General features: G+C 44.0%; 1 protein-coding gene across 1 annotated transcript in view; it reads left to right on the plus strand.

Moving 5' to 3' along the window:
* Positions 1-4,945: 4,945 nt before the first annotated feature.
* TM6SF2 (transmembrane 6 superfamily member 2) overlaps positions 4,946-18,585 on the plus strand; it is a gene marked incomplete at its 5' end in the record, with an annotated part of 29,634 nt that continues 15,994 nt past the window's right edge. Inside the window, one exon of the mRNA XM_083350327.1 lies at positions 4,946-5,057. Within this exon, the coding sequence (XP_083206453.1) occupies positions 4,946-5,057 (112 nt within the window). The remainder of the gene's footprint in view (positions 5,058-18,585) is intronic.

The raw sequence follows: 18,585 nt of genomic DNA on the forward strand, positions 1-18,585 counted from the left end.
ATCCAGTGTGAAAACGGTGCCACCGCCTCACAGCGCAAAAATGGGATGCCGCCGTGCTTCAGTGTGCGAAAAGGGTCCGACGCCACACCTCGGGGCACAGAAACGGCACTGCGTGCAAGAACGGGGCAGGGCTAGCAAGTATCACACAAGCACTAGCCCTGGCCCATTTGCATCACACGCATCCTGGCGGCCCTGTTAGAGGTGGTACATGACCACTAAGAAAGATCATAAGGACATCAGCATTATCCTGCTGGTGTCGTCAGTCTCCGTATCCATTACTTGTTCATCTTTCAACGGTGCATATTGGACGTTATCTTCAGCTGTTTGTGCATTTACAGTATTAAACACATTTATATGGCTGCCTAGATCAGATTGACTTCAGGCCACTTACAACTTTTAAATTTCAAGATGTAAAAGTCCATAAACCCCTCCCGCCCCCTTGTTACCCTTATTCCCTCCTCAAGAAAAGAATTAACCTCTCTCTCAAAAAAATCCATTGTTTTGTCTTTGATTACTTGATGTTCCACAATCCCGTTATCAAAATGTGCCTATGCAGACACAAGCATCCTTCGGGGTTCAAATTGTATTTTTCTTCTCTCCTTGAGACTGCTATTCTTTATAGAAATTATCCAAAATCCTCAAGGGGAATTTAAGATAATTCTGCTCTTGACAAACGTCCCAATCGCTAACAAGAACAAAATTCTCTCTACCCTTGCAAGATGAAGACATTTTTTTTTAAAAAAAAATAACGATTACATTCATAATAATTCTTTAGACGCTGGAAAACTAGCTTCTTATAAGCACATAAGAATCCCCCCTGGATTTAATTTTCATCTCTTCTCATTTTTGGCAGCAGTTTTCACGTTTTCTGGGGCCGGCAAAAGCGAGACCATTGTATTTATGCTTTATATTTATTGGCGTAAAAAATTCTAAGCAGGACCAATGGTTGGTCTGAAAGCAGCTTTCTATACAGGTATTTCTTGGCTTAACAACATTTACTTAGTGACCATTTGAAGTTACAACGGCACTAAAAAAAAAAGTAACTTATAAGTTTCTCATACAACCATTACAAGCATCTCCAATGGTCACATGATCAAAATTCAGATGCTTGGCAATTGACTCATATTCCTGGGATCACGTGATCCACTTTTGCAACCTTATGACAAACAAAGTCAATGGGGGAAACCAAACTCACTTAACAATCATGCTACTGACTTAACAACTGCAGTGATTCGCCTAACTGGCAGGAAAGTTTTGTAAAGTGGGGCAAAACTCACTTAAACATCTCACTTAACAACGTAAATTTTGAGCTCAGTTGTGGTTGTAAGTGGAGGACTACCTGTATTATGTATATCTTGCACTAGGACTGCAGTCTGTCTTTTAAGATGACCCCCCCCTCCTCCTAAATGGAGGCGAAAAAAACCCACTGAACAATGCCCCTTTGCAAAACCTATTTCATGGATCGTTCAATTCATCACATTTTGCTAAGTTATAGAAGGCCTGTTGTGGATCCCGATTGCTCACCAGGTTCATGGATCAAGTGACAAGTTTCCTTGGTGACAATCCCCAATTTGTGGAAGGGCCTTCAGGTATTTTAAAAAATACAGCAGCAATTGTTCTATCAGGTACTTAGTCCTCCAATGAAATAAATGGCATCTTTGATAAATAATAATAATTTTATTTGTATACCGCCCTTCTCCCAAAGGACTCAGGGCGGTGAACAGGGCAATAAATAGTAAAATGCAAAGATACAAAAATTAAGAAAAGATCAAACATAGTGCCCAATACAAAACAACAATAAATACAGTACGTTAAAAGCAATAATAAAACCCAGACCCATCAGGCCAGGCCGGCTTGTTCAAACAAGTAGGTCTTTAGATCACGCCGGAAGGAGCGAAGGAGTGATGTACCCGGATATTTATTTATTAGAGTTATATTCTATCTTTGGGGAAGTTTTTTCTCCACAACAACATCCCTGCAAAGTAGGTCAGGCTGAGGGGGCAAGACTGGCTAGAAGACAACAAATAAGCTTTCTAGGAGAGACTGGAACCTGGATCTCCCCACTCCTAGTCCGGCCTATTCCCCACTACCTCTGATTGACTCTTACAACTGGGAGGGGGACTAGCCCAAATTCAGCCAATTAGCTTCTATTGATTGAGGAAGGACTAAAATCTGGGTCGCCCCACTCATAATTCAACATCTCCACTACTCTGCATGTCAATGAAAAATATTTACAGGTTTCTATTATGTCTATCTGTTTTTAATGAATTTTGCGAGGGAATTTGCTCAGAGTCCATCAAGTCTGGGGCAGGCTATAAATCAGGGGTCTTCAAACTTGGCAACTTTAAGACTTGTGGACTTCAACTCCCAGAATTCCTCAGCCAGCCACAAGTCTTAAAAGTTGCGAGGTTTGAAGAGCCCTGCTATAAATACAGTAAAATCAACAAACTGGTCCTCACATTTACAACCATTGTAGCATCCCCATGGTCACATGATAAAAATCCAAGCACTTGGCAACCAGCATGTGTTTCTTTGATTCCAGAGTCCTGGGGGACCTGTGATCACCATTTGTGACCTTCCCAGCTGGCTTCTGACGAGCAAAGTTAATGCGGGAAGTCAGATTTGTTTAATGACTGTGTGATTCACTTAATGGAATTACGCTTAATCACTGTGGCAAAAAAAAAGTCATAAAATCAGGTGCACCTTGCTTAGCAATGGAAATTGTCCCAATTGCGGTAGTAAGTCGAGGACTATTTGGAAACGTAAGTCAAAAAAGAGTTGTATTTTATTTTAATTCCATGCACTGCATTTGTAAGTCTGCCCAATTCAAAATGACTCTGCTCGTCATCATGCAACATAAAAAGAATTAACAGTTGATGAGGAAAATCAGCATTACTGATTTGGGAGGAGATAACAGATGCAAGGCCTTAAAATGTATTCTATAAAACACTCTTAAATTGTGGGAGCCAGTTATACCTTTTCCTCAAATAATATTATGCCCATTTTTTTTAAAAAAAGGCTAGTTTTACACAAGATTCTCAGCCCCAGCAATCCCAAAATGGATCCTCAACTCGCAAATAAGCAATTACAAATTGCTCCATTACCCCCAGGATGTGCCCAAATTTCTCCCTTGGGGAAAATTTCCCCCAGTTTAAGAATCCGCTGTTCTAAATTCAGAGTCAGAAAAGCATTATAGGATAATCTAAAGCTAATCTGCTTGTAACCATAAAGGTTTTCCTTTTTTAAAAAAAAAAACCTAATTTGGAACCCATCCTGTCTTCTGGCTCTTTTTTGTTTCTTTGTTTGCAATGCCTTTAAAAGCCATCTGCCAACACAACAAAGCTGAAACTGGGGAAGCTTGTCCTGGAAATGATGGATTAATAGGAAAAGTTCTGCCAGCTCCCCCTTTTTCAGTAAAGCATTGTTAACATTGGCCTGATTTACAGCTGCGATCCTATCAAGGATCCCTGCCAAGTAAGCAGAGCAGCAGAGGAAATATATACCTGGTGCTGACCCTGGAAAAGATGACAGGCTGTTCCTAAATATGGGTCTTCTACCAGAGATGCTGTAGCAAATCCAGCCGTGACCAGGGGGGTTGGACTGGATGACCTCTAGGGTTGTCTTGCCACTCTAAGGCTCTATGCCTCATTCTTCACTCCGGCTTGCAAGCCTGACTTGCTGAACGCTTGAATTCGAAACGTCTCAATGGCAGGCGGACAGTTGTGACCACGCGAAACCGCACAGGCCTGTTTGCTTTGGACTTTGCAGCTGATTGCGCAAATCTTAGGTCTGGGGAGCGGGAAGGCCCGCTGCTAGGGCTGCGTTATGCCAGCCAGCGGTTGGCAAAGCGCGTTTCTGTGGGTAATTGACCCTATTGGCAAGGCATCATTTGGAGCGTCTCCTACTGCTGGATCTGAGTCAACCCCGGGAGAAGCGTGAAATTGCTTGCTTCTTTCTTTCTTTCTTTCTTTCTTTCTTTCTTTCTTTCTTTCTTTCTTTCTTTCTTTCTTCCTTCCTTCTTTCGTCTGTCTCTCTTCTTTCTTTTTTCTGTCTCCTTTCTTCTTTCTTTCTTTTTCTTTCTTTCTTTCTTTCTTTCTTTCTTTCTTTCGTCTGTCTCTCTTCTTTCTTTCTTTCTTTCTTTCATCTGTCTTTCTTTCTTTCTTTTGTCTGTCTTTCTTTCTTTCTTTCATCTGTCTTTCTTTCTTTCTTTCGTGTCTCTTCTTTCTTTCTTTCGTCTGTCTTTCTTTCTTTCTTTCGTCTGCCTTTCTTTCTTTCTTTTGTCTGCCTTTCTTTCTTTCTTTTGTCTGTCTCTCTTCTTTCTTTCTTTCTTTCTTTCTTTCATCTTTCTTTCTTTCGTCTTTCTTTCTTTCTTTCTTTCTTTCTTTCTTTCTTTCTTTCTTTCTTTCTTTCTTTCTTTCTTCCTTCCTTCCTTCCTTCCTTCCTTCCTTCCTTCCTTCTTTCTTTCTTTCTTTCTTCCTTCCTTCCTTCCTTCCTTCCTTCCTTCCTTCCTTCCTTCCTTCCTTCCTTCCTTCCTTCCTTCCTTGAGAGTTCCCTGCGCTTTCCAAGCCGGTTTGCAGGAAGGCCAAATCCACGATGCTCCACGGGATGCTGGGGTGGCGGGGTGGGATGGGGGCGGAAGAACCAACAAAGGTGTGCCTTGCCCTTTTAAGAGGTGCGCCGCTCTCCTCGCGCTTTCCCTGGGATCGCTTGAGCAAGAAAGCTGCCAACAGTCACGACCTTTGGATAGGAAGAAAAAAAATCCCTCTCCTTTCCCCCCACCCCCCTTTCTTTTTGGGCGAGAGGAACGCATGAGCGGCGGGGAGCTTTGTGTTCCTACCGGGAAGCCGTCGCTTGGCCGATTGCCCCTTTCCTGCTGGAGCGATCGCCCCTGGTCGCCCATTCCCACGACCCTCGCCTTCCAGGTCTGCTCTCCGTGCCGCTGATCATGCGGCTGCACCCACTCTGGGCCGCCGTCGGCCTGTTCCTTTCCGCCTTCCCGCTAGTCTACCTCTTGAACGCCGTGGCCGCCTTGCAGAGGTACGTACCGTGTGAACGAGGCAAGAAGAACACGGATTTGACCCGGGATTATTATTTTTTTCTTTTTTCTCCCGACCCTTCCCCCCCCCCTTTCCTCACTCCACGACTTCTGGGGATCAGAAAGAAGGGCTTTAAAAGTTTGACACACCCGGGTGACTGTCACAAGTTGAGTTGTGGGAAGGGAACACAGGATAAAGAGCAAAAGAGAATTTGCAAAGGTGGAAACCATCAGGGGCCATCAGTGCCTTCAATAGTGCCCTGTCATGGCTATGTTAGAGTCAGGTTGTTGGCAAAGGCACACCCTCCCTGTAGGGGTGGACTGTTTTCTCAATCAGCCTGAAAAAGCTCCTGACTTTTGATCATTTGAGTAGCTTTCAACAGCTTTAATTCCAATTTTACCCTGATTTAAAACTGTTATTTTGTTTTAGTGTATTTCTGTGCTTTAAAATGTAGAGTGTTTAAAGGCAAGGAGTTTAAGGGTGTGTGTGTGTGTGTGTGTGTGTGTGTTAAATGAGATACTGGTAGTTTAAAATGTAATGCCATTAGGGAAAGATGTTTTGCATAAGAATAGTAACAACAATCATAATAATAGGCCCTGCTTGACATAGCTACAATTTTGACTGCCCATTTGTCCCAGTGACTTCTCTCCTTCTGGTATAAGTGATCTTGATGATCCTATTTAAAACAACCACACTGGGAGGGGGAACCCCTAAATTTTGAATTTTCAGCAGGCTGAGCCTCCTTTAAAATCTCCAGATTTGTGTCTCCCCCCAATGAGATAATGTTCTCCAACTGCATCTGCCTCTGCCTTGCTGTGACTCACAATCTGCCCATCAAAAAGTCATAGCACAAACGGAAAAGCTTTGGGTCAGGAAGAGGAGAGACCCATTTATTTCTTGAAAATTATGGTAGTTGTTAAAATGAGTTATTCAATGCGAAGAAGACAAATGAGATTGGGTTTTTTTTTGATCGGTCAGTGGATGAGGCAGCCTGGTTTGCAGGATTGGCCCTCATTTTCTGCTGCAATCCCAGTTTAGAGCAGGAGTCCAATTCAAGTCTAGGAATTATTATTATTAATTTATTTAGTGTATGATGAGAACATGACAGAAGAGAAATAAATATATACCGGTTAGCGGTTCATTTAGTGATCGTTTGAAGTTACAACATCACTGGAAAAAGAGACATGCTCATTTTTCACAGTTACGACCATTGCAGCATCCCCAACAGTCACAGGATCAAAATTCAGGCCCTTGGCCACTGATTCATACTTACGACGGTTGCACTGTCCTGGGATCCCCTTTTGCGACCTCCTGACTAGCAAAGTCACTGGGGAAGCCCGATTCACTTAACAACCGTGTCACTAATTTAACAAGTGCAGTGATTCACTTAACAGCTGTGGCTAGAAAGGTCGTGAAATTGGGTCAAAACTCACTTAACAAACGTCTGACGTAGCAACGGAAATGTTGGGCTCAATTGTGGTCATAAGTTGAGGACTACCGGTATACACAGTTGACGTAATTACAAATAAAACTTCTGGGGGGCTGGTGGTATGGCAGTAGCCTCATAACCGGATGCCCAATTCAGCTATCCAGGCCTCTGGCGTTGCTTCGTGCAGATCTAAGGAACCAGAGAATGCACGTCATGGGCAGTTTTGCATAATATGTTTAATAGTTTGCATATCAGCACCACAATCGCAACAAGGGCACTCTTTCCATCCCCACTGATGCAGGACAGAGGCGCTTCCTTCCAGTATCACACCTAACTGTGTTCAGTTTCGGCCAGACAGAGGGAGGCAGGTCAAAACCAGGTGTTTTGATAGAGGGATCACTAATGGTCAGGTCACAAAAAGGTACCTTGGACTGCTCCTCTTTCCAGGCACTCTCGGGGTTAAACTGGACAGATGTTAAACTGGACAGATGTTAAGTTTCTACGGGATTTCGGTCTTATGATGGGCTGCGCATTGCCCTGGTAAATAGGGAGGGCCTTGTAGTTCAGCATCCTTGACCGTAGAGCGAGCGTCCAGTTCAACTCCAGGGATCAACTCCAGGGATCAACTCCCAGGATTCAGTGGCAGGGTTTGAGTTGAAAGTTGAGCAATACGTAGTTATTAACAAAATGCCACCGTAGAGGAGGATGGTCCGTTTGATCTTTAGTTTCACTGCTTCTTTCCAAGCACGCTTGCCAGGGCTCCTGTCCTCTTGTCCCTTGGCAGGAAATAGGGGAATTGTCAATGATTGTGCCTAAAAATACATTCCGGCCAATCTATGCTGTGGCAAATTGCCCATTGCTGGTGTAAAGCAACTCCAAAGGAATGCAGGGCAGCGATAGCTCCAATTTTATATTATTATCTAGGGCTTGACACTGAGGGCATTTCAAAGGTTGAAAAGGCCGCGTGTCTCTTCCCAAAATGCTTTCATTTCTACCTACAGGATACGTTTGCATGGCACCCAGGCTGGGGATACAGAAATTAAAAAAATAAAAAATGCAGCCTAGGAATGACATCATACAACACAAATGCAACCCTTTCTTGCCCCCCTGGGCTGCCCCACAGTAGGCGTGGCCAAAAGGTTGCTGTGTTTTATGATGGTTTAATATTGGAGGCTTTCAGGAGCAAAATTAAGACCTAAAACTTTGGAGGTGATGAAGTCACTCACTGCAATCCTTAAAACGGGTGTCAAACTTGCAATGTCATGTGACGTGTCGCAAGTATTGCAACTTTTTTTCCCATTGCCAGCAATGGGGTGGGCCCGGTTTCGGCATGATGCATCTGGCCTGTGGCCCGGCAGTTTGACACCCCTGCCTTAAAAGATATGATGACCTCCCCTTCTTTAAAACAAAAAGAAAAAGAAAAAAAGAGCGCTTTTGAAGTGGCTGTATAAAAATGCTACCCCTGTATTAAATCCTACTCTGGATGGGTGCCTGAGCTTGCATTAATGCATTGTATCTCACCCTTAGCAACTTGAAGATGTGTAGACTTCAACTCCCAGAATTCCCCAGCCAGCATGCTTAAAAACAAATTTAATCCCACAGTCCTCTTCAACTTTCCATCCCCTTGAATTCCCCTTGAATTTTTCCCTAGAAGGAAACATTCTGGGAGGAAAGTCTTGGTAGTCCATGGTAGCTCATAAATCCAACACTCCAAGTTTCCAGTCCACAAGCTCGCTCAATCCATCAGCTCAGTGCTGATCAGCAAGGCTTTATTTTAGTTCCAGGGAGGAACTAAAATCCCTCCCCCTCTTCAAAGAAGGGATCAGCTGCCAGCCTATCCCAGCTTCTGTACACAAACAAATAATAATAATAATAATACGTTGGAAGGGACCTTGGAGGTCATCTAGTCCAACCCCTTGCTAAGGCAGGAAACCCTATACCATTTCAGACAAATGGCTGTCCAGTCTCTTCTTAAAAACTTCCAGTGTTGGAGCATTCACCACTTCTGGAGGCAGGTTGTTCCACTGGTTAGTTGTTCTAACTGTGGAGGAAACGCCATCTTAAATTTTGTTTTGGGTAGCTAAATATTTGGGGCTGACACTAGTAGCCTGTGTGACCACGAGTTGCCAATTTTTGAATGACCGGCTTAACTCAGCTGGATATTGCATAGATGGGTTGGAGTGGACAACTCAGCCGCCCTTTGGACCCTACCCTGTCTCTGACAGAACTTGCAAGCTGACACAGCGTCCTGCAACTTTATAGAGTCTGTTTTCTCCAGCCTGAGAATGGAGGTGATGATGACCTGTACAGAGGTATAGGCCTAATATTGTCCGTTTATAATATTACAGGTAATCCTCGACTTACAACAGTTTATTTAGTGCCCATTCAAAATTACAACCATTTTGCATACTTACCACCATTGCAGCATTCGTATGGTTACAAAATTCGGATGCTTGGCAACTGGTTCGTATTTATGACGGTTGCAGTGTCCCGGGGTCACGGGATCTCCTTCTGTGACCTTTTGACGAAGAAATTCAATGGGGAAGCCAGATTCACTTTACAACCATGTGGCCAACTTGTAACGATTCACTTAATAACTGGGACAAAAAAAGTAGTAAAATGGGGCAAAGCTCACTTAACACATGTCTCACTTAGCTACATAAATTTTGGGCTCAATTGTGGTCATAAGTCAGCCTTGGTGGAGCAGTGGGCTAATGCCTCCTTAAGTAACACCAGCTGCCTGCAATTATTGCAGGTTCGAGTCCCACCAGGCTCAAGGTTGACTCAGCCTTCCATCCTTCCCAGGTAGGTAAAATGAGGACCCAGATTGTTGGGGGCAATAAGCTGACTTTGTAATAATGCCGCTTGGGTGTGTGTGTGAAAGCCCTAATAAAGCAGGCATATACATAGAATGAAGGCTACTGCTAAGCTTGTAAGCCGCCCTGAGTCTTCGGAGAAGGGCGGGATATAAATGGAATTAAAATAAAAAATAAAAAATAAATAAGTCGAGGATTACCTATATTTTTATTTGTCCACACAGTGAAATATAAAAGAAAACCATCTACAGCAGGTGTGTCCATCCTGTGGCCCAAAGACAGCATGCTAGTAATGTGGTGGTCGCTAAGTGAAGCCACACCTGTGTTTATTTATTTATTAAATTTCTTCACTGCCCATCTCGCCTAAGTCACTTTTGGCAGTTTATAACAGCGGAATAAAACCAGATAAGTACATGAATAAAATGATAGATTAAACAGTTTTAACAGAGTTAAAAACAAGTTAAAACTTACAAGTAAAAACAAATCGAGTTAAAAATTCAAAGGTTATGAGGTTAACAAGTTATGATCTTACTTGAGCCTTGCTTTACAGACCTGTGAAGGCTGCATATGTGAGGGTTGGTCAAAAAGTCACTTTAGCATCATCACTGTAGCTGGGAACAGTTGCTAAATGAGACAATTGTTAAGCAAGAATTATTTTTTGTTCAGGAGGAATCAGGTATTAGCTTTTCCAACCAATATATTTTAGTAGAAAAACCAGAAGTTTTTGAGAGCTGCAGCTCGTGAAAGTTGATGCCTTTAAGAAAAGTTGTTAACTGGTAAAGGTGGTGCTCTCAGATTCTTGCTTATATATTTTGGCTATCATAAATAGCACAGCTCTCCTCCTCCTACGATATCTCCATTAAATAATGATTGTGCAATGAAGAAAAAAAAACCTAATTCTCCTACGATATCTCCATTAAATAATGATTGTGCAATGAAGAAAAAAAACCTAATTATGTTACAGTAATTAAAATGAACTAAGCATAACCCCAAATTAATTAACAGATGAAACATCCATAGGATAAATAACATCTGTTATAAAATTAATGCATTTATTAAGCTCTTCATTATATCTTAGGCCATAGAGCAATATACGCAGAATGTATTTCAGCAATATAGTGTGTCATCTTCTTATTTATATAGAACATAAAGGTAAAGGTTCTCCCGCACATGCATGCTAGTCGTTTCCAACTCTAGGGGCCGGTGCTCATCTCCGTTTCAAAGCCGAAGAGCCAGCGCTTGTCCGAGGACATCTCCGTGGTCATGTGGCTGGCATGACTAGACGCCAAAGGCGCACAGAACGCTGTGACCTTCCCACCGTAGTGGTCCCTGTTTTTCTACTTGCATTTTTTTTATGTGCTTTCGAACTGCTAGGTTAGCAGAAGCTGGGACGAGCAACAGGTGCTCACTCTGCTACGCGGCACTCGGGATTCGACCCACCAAACTGCCGATCTTCTGATCGACAAGCTCAGAAGGCAGCTAGCTCACTGTTTTGTATTAGACTCAGCAGTTGAAGAGAGGTCTGATTTCTTGCAGAGGGTTTTTGTCCCAAAGCTACAAGGCTGTAGCATAGCAAGGGGAGGGGCCCATCATTTTTTAAACCTGGTTACTGAGAGAGGGGGTCGGTGCAAATGACCCCAGCAGGGAGAAATTCCTCAAATGTTCGGCCTTTGACATCTAGTCAAAACAGCCTTTCCTTAACATTTTTTAATGCCTTTGACTCAGTATTGACTCCTGGCAATGGTCTGGGCTGGTCCTTGTAGTTTTCTTGGCAAGAGTTCAGAAATAATAATAATAATAATAATAATAATAATAATAATAATAATAATTATTATTATTATTATTATTATTATTAATAATAATAATAATAATAATATAATAATAATAATAATAATAATAATAATAATAATAATAATAATACAATAATGTTGGAAGGGACCTTGGAGGTCATCTAGTCCAACCCCTATACCATTTCAGACAAATGGCTGTCCAATCTCTTCTTAAAGGCTTCCAGTGTTGGAGCATTCACAGCCATTCACAATGGTTTGCCATTGCGTCCTTCCCAGGGATGAGAGAGAGGGACTGGCTGAAAATCAACCAGTTGGCTTTGTGCCTAAAGCCGGATCAGAACTCATGGTTTCCTGATTTCTAGCCTGGAGCCTTGACCGCTACACCAAACTGGTTCTCTTCCCTGACACAGATACATAGAATGTAAGGACTGGATGGGTCCCTTAGACAACATCTAGTCCAGTGCCTGAATCCATTACTACAATATCTCCAAGATGGCGATCCAGTGCAGGCGAATGCATTACCTCTTCCTGATCTCCCAGCTTCTTCTCTCTTTCTGCAATGACTCTGAACAATTCTGACTCAACTTCTACATCATTCTCTTCAAATATACAAAGATGGCTCTCAGGTCTTCCTCTGGTCATCTCTTCACTAAATACACCCACTGTAGTAGCAGTAGCAGTAGCAGTAGCAGTAGTAGTAGTAGTAGTAGTAATGATGATTTGAAAGGGACCTTGGAGGTCATCTAGTCCAGCCCCCTGCTTAGGCAGGGAACCCGATACCATTTCAGACAAATGGCTGTCCAGCCTCTTCTTAAAAACTTCCAGTGTTGGAGCATTCACAGTTTCTGGAGGCAGGTGGTTCCACTGGTTAATTGTTCTGACTGTCAGGAAATTTCTCCTTAGTTCTAGGTTGCTTCTCTCTGTGTATGGATCCAATCATTCCTTATCACTTTTCATTTGTAGTCCCTTATTACCTTGCTGGTTCTTCTTAGGAGATGCCCCAATTTGTCAGTGTGCAAGACCTGAATGTAATACATGTACAGGTAGTTCTCGACGTACGACCATAACTGAGCCCAAAATTTCCATTGCTAAGCAAGACAGTTGTTAAGGGAGTTTTGCCCCCTTTTACGACCTTCCTTACCACAGTTGTTAAGTGAATCACTGCAGTTCTTAAGTTAGTAACTCGGTTGTTAAATGAATCTGGCTTCCCCATTGACTTTGCTTGTCAGAAGGTCTCAAAAGGGGATCACGTGACACCCTCCCCTTCCCCGGGATATTGCAGCCGCCATAGCATCCGAATTTTGATTACATGACCATGGTCAGGGGCAGGCAACCTTGGCTCTTTTATGACTCGTGGACTTCGACTCCCAGAATTCCTGAGCCAGCCATGCTGAGGGGAAAGGGAGAGGTTTCCATGCGTAGCCATGTTGGCTCAGGAATTCTGGGAGTTGAAGTCCACGAATCATAAAAGGGCCAAGGTTGCCTATCCCTGACCATGGGGATGCTGCAACAGTCCTACTTGTGGAAAGTAGTCAAATAATTTTTTTCACTGCTGTGGTCAGTTTGAATGGTCACTAAACAAACACTACCAGCGTTCCTTGAGTGACGCTGAAAAAAAACACGAATGGTCCTTTCGCTAATGGCCACCACAGCATCTCCATGGTCACCTGATCAAAATTCAGGGGCTTGGCATGTATTTTATAATGCTTGCAGCATCCCTGGGTCCCCTGATCACCATCGGCGACCTTCCCAGCAAATCCCAGCAAGCAAAATCAATTGGGGGGGGAGAGCCAGATTTGCTTAACGACCGCCCGCTCTGCTTAACAGTGATTCTGCAGTGATTTACCTAATGACCGTGCTCTCCCCCAAAAAAGCTCATAAAATTGGACCCTGCTCACTTAACAACCGCCTTGCTTAGCAATGGAAACATTGGTCTCGGTTACGGCCGTAAGTAGAGGACTACATGTACTTAACTTGTATTGCAGAAAGAGAAAGGGGAAGAATGCAGCCAGCATAGCTTTGGGCCACGTTTAAGACACTACTTGCGAGAAGCTTTTTTTTTTTAAAGAAGCAAGTGAAAAATGCCTTTTTCCTAATGCTTGCAGTAAAGGACAGAAAAAAAACTCTGCAGGCAGAGAGAAAGCCGCCTCACGCTTAGCTAAATGCTTAGCTGGCTCGCTCTGCATTTGCCTGCTCAAAGGCATTTGAGCTTTGAGGCCATCTAGAAAAAAACGCTAGCATGGGGGTGGGGGGGTGGGGGGTCTCATATTCCCCCGTCATGCCCTCTTTTGCCTCTTCAGCTGACAACTATTGATCTGGAGACCCCCATGAAGCTCTGCGGATGCTTAGTGGCCTTTTCCCGATCCCACTAAACTGCCAGGCTCACTGCATGAGTCTCAGGCTGCATATCTGCATTGCAGTTTGACACCAGGCGCCAGCCTGTTTCCTGCAGCGCTACTACTCGGAGCTCGGTGCATTGGCTGCTGATGGTATAAACCGGCTGAGCCCCTCGGTTGGCATTCAGGATGATTCCTCTCTGGTTTGGGGCAGTCAGGATCTGTGTGTGGGGGTTGGGGGGGTGGAAGTACCAGGGGATGTGCTATATGCATAAGCCGTGGCAGCTTGAGTGTCTCGCAAAAAAATAAATAAATCAGAATTAGTTGGAAGCTGCAGTTTTGGAGTCCCACAAATGGGAAAATATGGAACCTTTATATCAGTCAAGTAAGAATAAATGCACAGAAATTTAGCACCCCCAATTCTACAAAGCCATTCAGCTGATCAGCAACGAACGAATGATTTTTTGGCAGGTTTCGCAAGATGGCTAACATCAGTGTTCCCTTCTGCACTCTCCCTTCATGGTAGGACCCATATTATGGGCAGTGGAATTATAGGTAGTCCTTGACTTGCAACAGCTCATTTAGTGACCGTTCAAAGTTACAACGGCACTGGAAAAAAAGTGACTTAGGACCATTTTTCGCTCTTACGACTGCTGCTGCAGCGCCCCCCCCCCAGTCGTGGTGATTTACATTCAGATGCTTGGCAATTGGTTAAACACTTATGATGGTCGCAGTGTCCCGGAGTCACGTGATCCCCCTTTTGCGACAAGCAAAATCAACGGGGAAGCCAGATTCACTTAACAACCGTGCTACTAATTTAAGAAACTGCAGTGATTCATTTAACAGAAGTGGTGAGAAAAGTCGGCAAAACTCACTGAACAAATTTCTCACTGAACAATTTTTTTTTTGTTTAGGCTCAATTGTGGTCGTAAGTTGAGGACTACCTGTACCCCCGTGCCTTATTACAAACTAGCAAAATTGTACTATATTGTAAGCTGCCCACAGTTGCTTTGGATCACAACATAGAAATTTAATAAATAAATAAATGCAATAAAACCTTGATTTAGAAGACCCCCTCTCTCCCCCCAGGCAAATCACTCCCTGTAAAAATTACACAGAAGCAATAACATTATAACAATAATAAGAGAGCCATTCTGGTGGTTTAAGGCACCAGGCTAGAGATCAGGAGACGGTGAGTTCTAGTCCCGCCTTAGGCATGAAAGTCGTTGTAGGACTTTGGGCCAATCACCAGAAGACGGTGAGTTCTAGTCCCACCTTAGGCATGAAAGTTGTTGGGGGACTTTGGGCCAATCACCAGAAGACGGTGAGTTCTAGTCCCACCTTAGGCATGAAAGTTGTTGGGGGACTTTGGGCCAATCACCAGAAGACGGTGAGTTCTAGTCCCACCTTAGGCATGAAAGTTGTTGGGGGACTTTGGGCCAATCACCAGAAGACGGTGAGTTCTAGTCCCACCTTAGGCATGAAAGTTGTTGGGGGACTTTGGGCCAATCACCAGAAGACGGTGAGTTCTAGTCCCACCTTAGGCATGAAAGTTGTTGGGGGACTTTGGGCCAATCACCAGAAGACGGTGAGTTCTAGTCCCACCTTAGGCATGAAAGTTGTTGGGGGACTTTGGGCCAATCACCAGAAGACGATGAGTTCTAGTCCCACCTTAGGCATGAAAGTCGTTGCGGGGCTTTGGGCCAATCACCAAGAGACTATGAATTATAGTCCTTCCTCAGGCCTGAAAGCCAGCTGGCTGACTTTGGGTTGCTCACTCTCTCTCAGCCCAACCCAGCTCACAGGGTTGTTGTGAGGAAAATAGGAGGAGAAAGAAATATTAGGTATGTTCACACCTTTTTTTTCATGTGTGTCTTGTAAAAGGGGTGGGGCTGTGAGCGCAGGGGGCAGCTTTCAATCCTGACTGAGTTGACCTCCCCCCCCCACCTCATGGACAGCCCTAAATGTAAGCCAAGTCCAGAAAACAGGGGTCTATGATGGGAACGAAGATCCTGGCGGTTGCCATCTTCACTTTGTTCACCCCTCTTCCTGTCAGTGTCTCTGTTTGTATTCTATCCCAGGGAATTCCAATGCACTTTAAATTTAGTTTAAAATTCCAATGTCTGAATCTTGTAGAGACTATGGAGAGCCCCAAATAATGTTCCCGGTGGTGGCTTTTTAATTAATGACTTTAGCATTTGAACTCTGTGCTTGTTCCTTCTTCCCTACAGCCCTTTAATGACTGCAGTTCTCGGCATTATTATTCTGTCGCCTTTGTTTGTTCTGATTTATCTCCCAAGCCGCTCCTACGAGGATCCTCTTTTATATGGTATGTTTATTTTATGTTTATTTTATGTATGTTTATTTTACTTGTCTGGTTTGTCATGCGTGACGCTTTTCTTCCTGCCTCTCACGCCCATCTTGGTTGATCCTTTGACCACGAGGGACAAGTGGAAATAATCGCCGACTTTTTGATTTACCTCTTTCTTCCTAATGACTAGATCAGCGTTGCTCAAGCTTGGCAGCTGGACATTGTGCGGACTTGCAGCTCCCAGAATCCCCCAGCTAAGTGTGCTGGCTGGGGGAATTCTGCGTGTTGAACTTCACACATTGTCAAGCTGTCCAGACGGAGACACACTGGATTAGATCACTGATTAGGACAGCGTGGTTGAAATATTTGTACATTAAACCTCATTGGTTTGGGAAGTTTTCGCTCGGTGCTTTTGCATAAATAAGGCTCCTGAAGGTAGCTGAACAGATTGTGATTACAGAAAGCAAATATGTACCTGGCAAATATCTGGAGATGATTGCCGATGGATAACCAAAAGGAGATTTTGGAATTGTGGCGACAGCTTTTTTCTACAGTCCTACCTTCCGCAGGTAGTTCTCAACTTACAACGATTTGTTTAGGGACCGTTCGAAGTTACAACGGCACTGAAAAAGTTATGTCTGATTGTTTTTGACACCTACAATCATCATGTGATCAAAGTTTGGGTGCTTGACAACTGGGTTATGTTGATGTTTGCAGTGTCCCAGGGTCACGTGATCACCTTTTGCAGCCTTGTGACAAGCAAAATCAGTGGAGAAGCCAGATTCACTTCAAAACCGTGTTACTAACTCAACGGCTGGGGCAAGAAAGTCGCAAAATGGGCCCAAACTCACTTAAAATCTGTCTTGCTTAGCAACAGAAACCTTGGACTCAATTGTAGTTGTAACTCAAGGATTGCCTGTACTGTAGTCACCCATCGGTGACATTGGCCTGCTAAACAGAGGCATGTTGGTCAGAGTTGAACAAGGAAAGGGAGCTGATTTTTTTTATTAGAAACAAAATGATGGGGGAAAGGATTATTCCATACAAAGCCACCCAGCTGGCTTCCCTCTTTAAGGGAAGACTAGAACCCACCAACTCCTGGTTTCTAGCATGGTATATTGGCCACTAGCCTCACTCTGCTCTCAGTAGATGGTGCTAAGGAACCAGTGGGAAATTTTGAGACAGGCTCCTTTTTTATATTTTTTAATTCCATTTATATCCCGCCCTTCTCCGAAGACTCAGGGCGGCTTACAAGCTTAGCAGTAGCCTTCATTCTATGTATATGCCTGCTTGTTAGGGCTTTCATACACCCCCCAAGCGGCATTATTACAAAGTCAGCTTAATTGCCCCCAACAATCTGGGTCCTCATTTTACCTACCTCAGAAGGATGGAAGGCTGAGTCAACCTTGAGCCTGGTGGGACTCGAACCTGCACTAATTGCAGGCAGCTGGTGTTACTTAAGGAGGCATTAGCCCACTGCTCCACCAAGACTTACATGATCTAAGCCTTTTATATGGTATGTTTATTTTCTATTTTACTTGTCTGGTTTGTCATGCGTGACACTTTTCTTCCTGCCTCTCACGCCCATCTTGGCTGATCCTTTGACCACGAGGGACAATGTTGCTGAACCTTGAAAACTTAAAGACGGGTGGACTTCAATTCCCAGAATTCCCCAGCCAGAATTCCCTGGACATGTTTTTGATTGCATCCTATCGCTTTAATTATAAGGACAGCACCTGTTCAAGCAATGTTTTTCAACCTTGGCAACATTAAGACGTGTGGACTTCAACTCCCAGAATTCCCCAGCCAGCCATGCTAAATGAACTAAATCGGGGGTGTCAAACTCGCAACGTCGTGTGACGTGTCGCAACGTATCGTGACTTTTTTCCCCATTGCTGGCAACGGGGTGGGCGCAGTTTCACCATGATGCATCCAGCCCGCAGGCCGGCAGTTTGACACCCCTGAACTAAATGAACAGCCCTATTTTTATAGAGCTAGTTCCCCTAAGGCAGGGATCCCCAACCCCTGGTCCATGGACCGGCACCGGTCCCCAGCATGCCAGCAATCGGTTCGCGCAAACAAGCGAAGCCTCATCTGTGGGATGCAGGCAGCAGACGAAACCATGCCCTCCTCCGGTCCTTGGAAAAACGTCTCTCCACGGAACCGGTCCCTGGTGCCCAAAAGGTTGGAGGAGCCACTGCCCTAAGGTTGTAGAGTTAGAAGAGCGGTTGAATATAAAATGCCAATTAATGAGCTTGTTTAGGAAATATAATGATCTCGCTTCAAGAGGTCAAAGCCTGTGCAAACGAACATACAAGCTCACCCACTTACTGACTCTTTCTGTTCCTCCAGTGTTCCTGGTCCTTTGCTTCATTGCTGGAACTGATGCTTTGATCGCTTTGGAGAAGGATGGCTACACCAGCCAGTTTGGAGAGTTCTACATCAGAGAGGTCGGTCTGCAGGCAGCCAGCCTGTGCTTTTGGAAGTAGGGGAAACCCACCATTAAATTCTGTGTCTGCAGCCTGCCTAGAGAAACGGCAATCAACTGAATTTCAGCCACCGTGCCTTCTTTCAGATATTTTTTAAATCTCCCAATCTACGACACAGCTCTGGAATTTCCTAAGGATCTCTTTCCCCTTTAGTTCCTGACCCTCGCTAACTTTTGGTGATTGTTTCTGCACTGTTGCCAAAGGACAAGAAACCCACCCCCATTGAAAGCAATCTACTGTATACCCTTATCCTAACCTTACTTCTTCTGCTCCTTGACTGCTAACTGGCTTGTTCTGGATGCCATTCAAAGTGGTGCAGATGAGCTGCTTTGCCCTTCCACATGGCACCAACTAGCTGATCTCAAAAAGCTAAGTAGG

This window comes from Vipera ursinii (genome assembly GCF_947247035.1).
Source record: "Vipera ursinii genome assembly, chromosome: 1".
Taxonomy (NCBI): Eukaryota; Metazoa; Chordata; class Lepidosauria; order Squamata; family Viperidae; genus Vipera; species Vipera ursinii.